At 39.9% G+C, this 6,192-nt stretch overlaps 1 protein-coding gene across 4 annotated transcripts in view; it reads right to left on the bottom strand.

The window, feature by feature from the left end:
- The window catches only part of PRP4K (pre-mRNA processing factor kinase PRP4K), a 50,406-nt gene that overhangs the window by 15,165 nt on the left and 29,049 nt on the right, over positions 1-6,192 (bottom strand). For all 4 annotated transcript variants that reach the window (XR_013959934.1, XR_013959935.1, XM_080656213.1 and 1 more), the window contains exons 7-9: positions 5,447-5,520; positions 3,359-3,449; positions 985-1,132 (exon numbers count right to left, since the gene is read on the bottom strand). Coding sequence is in view for 2 of the 4 variants with exons in the window: in XM_080656213.1 (XP_080512339.1) it covers positions 985-1,132; positions 3,359-3,449; positions 5,447-5,520 (313 nt within the window). In the remaining 2 variants the exon portion in view is untranslated. The remainder of the gene's footprint in view (positions 1-984; positions 1,133-3,358; positions 3,450-5,446; positions 5,521-6,192) is intronic.

The following is a 6,192-nucleotide window of genomic DNA, read 5'->3' on the forward strand; positions in this document are numbered from 1 at the left end:
TGCCAGAGGAACCCCACTCACTCCGCAGACACCCTTTGAGCCATGACACTGCCGCAGGTGCGGCCAGCTGGGGAGGGCCATGGGAGGTTGGCTCCAGGGCATGTCTGGCCCGTCTCACCCAGTCCTGTCCCACTGGCCACCTTCCAATTAATTTCCTTTAAATGTGCACCAATCCATGCACCAGGGCACTTGTGTTTAATAAAAGTGGAACCACATTGTATACAGTTTTGGTTCCTTAAGAGTCTAAGCAGGAAATGTCTCACCAAATATTAATATTTGGTTTTCCTCTAAAATTCTAGTTATGATTTGTCAATAAGCTACATTTTTAAAGTTAGTGTCTATAATACAGGGGTTGGGTATACACATAAAAACAAAACAACAACAAAAAACTTTCTAAGCCCGGGGCGGCTTAAGACTTTACTATAAATCTACAACATTTCTTTCCTGTGTTATTAAACCAATAGTAAGTTGAGTTTAACACCAGCTCAGTGTGTGGTATAAATTATGTATTAAAACATGTATGTGACAATTAAGTAACTCTAGTGTATTAAAGGAAAAAGGCAACAGATAGAAGATACAAATAATTCCCCAAACTATCTGGTAAACTGGCTGTCCCCTTTTTGTAGGCCATTTTATGCTAATTAGTGACAACTAATTAATATAATCCTTTTATTCCTCACCTCTAGTCTTGAGTTTAAGATATTCAGAGCAAAAGATGGCCATCAGACAAACAGTAGAAGGAAGAAATCTAAGTTAACATTAGTGCACAGTAGGTACTGAAATGCACTGAAATCAGCCTATAGTTCTAGTACTTCACATATAACAAATGGCTATAAATTAAATATCCAGTCAAAAAGGACTACTACAGTCATTTTATAGTTCTAGTACTTGTTTTATAGAATGTTACTTTTTTAAAATGGCATTTAGCAATATTTTCAATTGAACAAAACATGTGTTATTAAATGTTTCATCACACTGACTTACATGAGTTCATTGTTTCTGATTATCTTTACAGCCACTTCTTGGTTGGCTCTTGCATTATCTCTGGCTCGTACAACATTACTGAATACACCTTGACCAGTGTAGCCATACACATTATAGCGCTTATCTAGCACTTCACCTATGTTCACACCTAAAAGAATTAAAAAATTAGAATTTTGAGCAAATAAATTAACAAAACTATGAGATACATAGAATAAATTAAAAAGGAGGAAACACAGCGCAATCATTCAAAATGCATGTCAAATCCTACTTCGTGCTTGATTTCCCAGACATCATAGAGAATCAAGGCCATGCCTCCACTGTCACTCTCTTCCATGTGGATAATACTGCATGCCCACTTCCAAAGATTACAAGGAGAGTTTTTGCTGTCCTATCAAATGCTAATGATTTTAACATTGAATATGGGAGAAATGTGCTGGTTGAAGTGTTTCCAACTGCAGTCCTGCATGACTAGTACCCCAAGTTCCTTGTATGTTGTTTCTTTTGGTTTCAGATCAAGATGAGCAAATCATGTACTAACCTCCCTTCCTTCTGGAGGATTATCTCATGGCTGAAAATAACCAAATAAATTTAAGTTGCAAATCAAGTCTTCACTTCAATTTGCAATGCTTTTGGGGCTGCCTACATGGATTCAGCAGTTGCTAGATGAGCCAAACTTTTTAGGTGATGGCATTATGATGGAGCTTTTACAAAATGTTACAATGAACTCTAGAATTAATAGAGTTCAGGAAGGGCAGAAACCATCTGGAGACTGCTAGGAAGGGCGAGGTCACAAGAGGGGCTGGCCTAACTTCCAAGGGCAGCAGGCCAAGAGGAGAGATTTCTCGGCTGCAGAGTGGGGTTTTCCCTGTGAAGATCGAGGCCTGAATACCAGGCTGGACTCCACAGACCAGAGCACCAGAGCCAAGAAAAGCAGCCCACGTAACATGCAGCTGTGAAAAGGTGGCGGGGCTTCTGGCCCCTGGGAAGACTGTAGCCCAGTCAGAGATAAAGCCACCGTTTTTTGTTGTTTTTTTTTTTAAAAAAAAACACAGAGCAGCCTGGGCAGCATGGTTCAGTGGTTGAACTGAATTGAGTAAAGACATTCTTTTCAATAAATGGTGTTGGGAAAATTGGACAGATACATGCAAAAAAATGAAACTAGACCACCAACTTACATCATACACAAAAATAAACTCAAAATGTATGAAAGATTTAAATATAAGCCGTGAACCAATAAAAATCTTAGAAGAAACCATAGGCAGCAAAATCTCAGACATCTCTCGTAGCAACATGTTTATGGATGCATCTCCTAGGGCAAAGGAAACTAAGGAGAAAATAAACAAATGGGACTACATCAAAATAAAAAGCTTCTGCACAGCAAAAGAAACCATAAACAACACAACAAGAGAGTCCACTGCATGTGAGAACATATCTGCCAATTATACATCTGATAAGGGGTTAATTTCCAAAATATACAAAGAACTCACACAAATCAATAAAGACAAACAAATTAATTAAAAATGGGCAAAGGACCTGAACAGACACTTCTCCAAAGAGGACCTACAGATGGTCAAGAGACATTAAAAAATGCTCAACGTCTCTAATCATCAGATGAAAATTAAAACGACAATAAGGTTATTACTTCATACCTGTCACAATGGCTACCATCAATAAATCAACAAGCAACAAATGCTGTTGAGGATGTGGAGAAAAAGGGAACCCTAATGCACTGCTGGTGGGAATGCAGACTAGTGCAGCCACTGTGCAAAACGATATGGAGGTTCCTCAAAAAATTTTAAATGGAACTGCCATTTCAACCATTGATCCTACTTCTTGGACTATATCCTAAGAATCCTGAAAAATCAATCAGAAAGAATATATGTACCCCTATGTTCATAGCCGTGCTATTTAGAATTGTTAAGATCTGGAAACAGCCCAAGTGCCTATCAGTTGGTGAGTGAATAAAAGAGCTGTGATAACATTTACACAATGGAATACTATGCAGCTGTATAAAAGAAGGAGCTCTTACCCCATGAGACAGCAATGATGGACCGGGAAATTATTATGCTATGCAAAATAAGGCAGTTAGAGAAGAATAAATATCTTGTGGAATGTAATGAACAAAATAAACTGATGAACAAAACCAGTCCAGAGGTATGGATACATGGAACAGAATAACAGATCTCAGTGCAGGGATAGGAAGAGATTAACAAAAGAGCATATATGCATAACCCATAGACAAAGACAACACTATGGGGAAGGCCTGAGGTGGGGCAGGGGTTGGGGGAAGAGGGGCAGAAAGGGAGAAAATGGGAGACTCCTGTCAATCAATCAATCAATAAATAAATGAAATTCATAAAAATTGTGCACTTACGATAATAGCCTTCTGCATCAGTCCAGTTATCCCTGAGGTTAGGATTCTCTTTAAAGTCTTTTCCAATGCCAGCAGCCCGAAGACGAGCACTCTGAAATTAAGGAGGCAATATTAGCTATTTACCCACTAAATCAGGTTGACATTTCAAGCACTTTCTTTAAACAAAAATGGGTGAACCAGTTATCCTATATAATAAAAGCCTAATATGCTAAGTGTTCAGTCGCCTGGTGACCAGTTGACTGTTCAACCAAAGTGTAATATGCTCATGATATGCTAAGGCTGCTCAACCACTTGCTATGACATGCACTGACCACCAGGGGGCAGGCAGTCCACTGGTCAACCAGTTGCTATGACGTGCACTGAACATCAGAGGACAAAGGCTCTGACTGGTTGGTTAGCTTGCTGCTGGGGTCCGGCAGATCGGGACTGAGCGAGATGGGCCGGACAAGCCCTGGAGCCCTCCCACAGTCCCTCCCCAGCCCAATCATACACCTGTGGGGTCCCTCAGCCTGGCCTGCGCACTCTCGTAATCCAGAACCCCTCAGGGGATGTTGGAGAGATGGTTTCAGCCTGATCACACAGGCCACTCCCCTCGGGAGGGCGCCAGATGCAGGGCTCATGGCTAGTGAGCACTGCTATGGCAGCGCGAGTCTCCTGATCTAGACTGATTGGGCACGAGACCGCAGCAAGCATAGTAGGGCCGGGATGAGTGGGAGCTGCAGGCAGCATTGGACTGTGGGTTTTGGTCCGATCTCTGCAGGCCACCCAGAGGGGCCCACCTGTGCACCGAGCCTCTAGTAATTTAATAAGACATTTCATGCTAAATTAAACACTTACTGTCACTCATGTAAATATGACAAGGATGAAATATGAATACCAGAGTCTTCTGCATTATCATATTATTTAGGGAAAAAAGTAATTAAGTATCTTTAAATACTTTTGGGAATATGACGACATTATAAATAAAAATAAAAACTCAAACCAGATCTGATTTTCCTTAGCTATTGATAGAGGACAAAAATTACAGATTGGCATTCAGTTAACAGTAAGTGTACAACTCTCTCTTCTACCAATTTTCACATTTCTTTTACTGCCTCGTCCATGTAACACCCCTTGCTTGTCTTCCCATATATGTATATGGAAGGTCACTGGCTGTACTAATTAAGCCTGCAAGGGAAATTAAAGAGTATCTGGTACTTCTGAAGAGTCTTTATCACACATCATTCTCCAAGATATCCAGAAGATGCCTTAGCATCAACCAGACAAATGATGGTTCAGTAATAATTTTATCCTCTCTTAACCCATCCTTTGCGGGGGGGGGGGGGGGGGGGGAGTGCGGAGAGTAGGGGGATCCTTTTGCAAAACATGCATGTAATACATTACTTAAGCTAATTACCAATGTCTGCTGGGATCTGGGCACTGGCTGCTTAACCTATTCCATTTTAAAATTCTGTTATATGCTTATCCTTCCCACCTCCTCTTACCAAAGCTTTCTATTTCTCATGATCCCTTACTTTTGAATGTTAGTTTTAAAATGTTTTCAAGAAAAGGCACTGATAAAAATGGCTAAAGGACCAAAATTTCTTAACCCATTCCTTATAACATTTTTAACTGTTCAATGAACTTTATTAGGCCCCAAATCCTTAAGTTCTCCATCACGTATAATATAAAAGCACAAAGTGAACTCTGTTTTAATGAAGACCTGCAAATTATTGATATCATCTTGTCTCACCTAACTACCCCCCCCAACACACACAGTTTGTAAATGTAAGAAAAAAGTTGTTTCAAAAAATTAAGTCATTAGACATTTAACTTTCATGAAGCTCTCAAAACTATTCTGCTGTACTTGTTTTAAAATTGTAACTTAATTTCAGAATTGGAGAAAAGTTGCAAAATGAGTACAAAGAGTTTCCAGGTACCCTTCACCTAGATATCCAAATGCTTACATTTATTAATTTGCTCTATCCATCTCTTTATCTTTCCCTCCCTCTCTGCGCGCACGCGCACACACACACACACACAAATACATACTTGTTATCTACATTTCTTGGTTTAATAGTTGTGTTTTTATGATTTAAAATTACTTACATCAAAATATGCAGCAAACATATCATCAGATTCTGTAAACATATCAGGTGCCAACAGCTTTTTCTGAGCTGACCCTTAATGGAAATTAACATTAATATTTGAAAAATGAAGAGATTAAAAATTAAAGTACAAATAGTGGAAAACACCAATAGCAATTCAAACTTTTTTCTTCTTGTACATCAGTTTTTCATTAATAACCAACTTAAAATCACTTTATAACACTTAAGATATACAAAGCCATGCACTTTTTACCCAAAGGGAATCTATATATATAAATACCTAATATACTAAGTGTCCGACCAATTGGTCGACCATTTGACCAGTCGCTATGACGCACAATGACCACCAGGGGGCAGACCCTCCGACCGATAGGTTAGCTTGCTGCTGGCGTCCGGCTGATCGGGACTAGGCAAGAGGGGCTGGACACACCTTGGAGCCCTCCTGCAGTCCCTCTCCAGCCAGCCGGCCCAGATGGGGACTAGGCAAGACGGGCCAGACATGCCCTGGAGCCAACCTCCCGTGCTTCCTCCCCAAACTCTAAGATACTTCTTCTAATTAATTTCCTTTCAAAGTGCACGAATTCATGCACCGAGCCTCTAGTATTTCATAAAGTTCTAAGATATAATACCAATTCTTTCACCAACATGCTAATATATAAACAATGATTACATATTAAAGTGAAAACTCCTCTTTAAAAATTGTATTTCTACCCTGGCCAGTGTGGGCTCAGTTGGTTGGGCATCATT

Source organism: Plecotus auritus (genome assembly GCF_963455305.1).
Source record: "Plecotus auritus genome assembly, chromosome: 2".
NCBI classification, from domain to species: Eukaryota; Metazoa; Chordata; class Mammalia; order Chiroptera; family Vespertilionidae; genus Plecotus; species Plecotus auritus.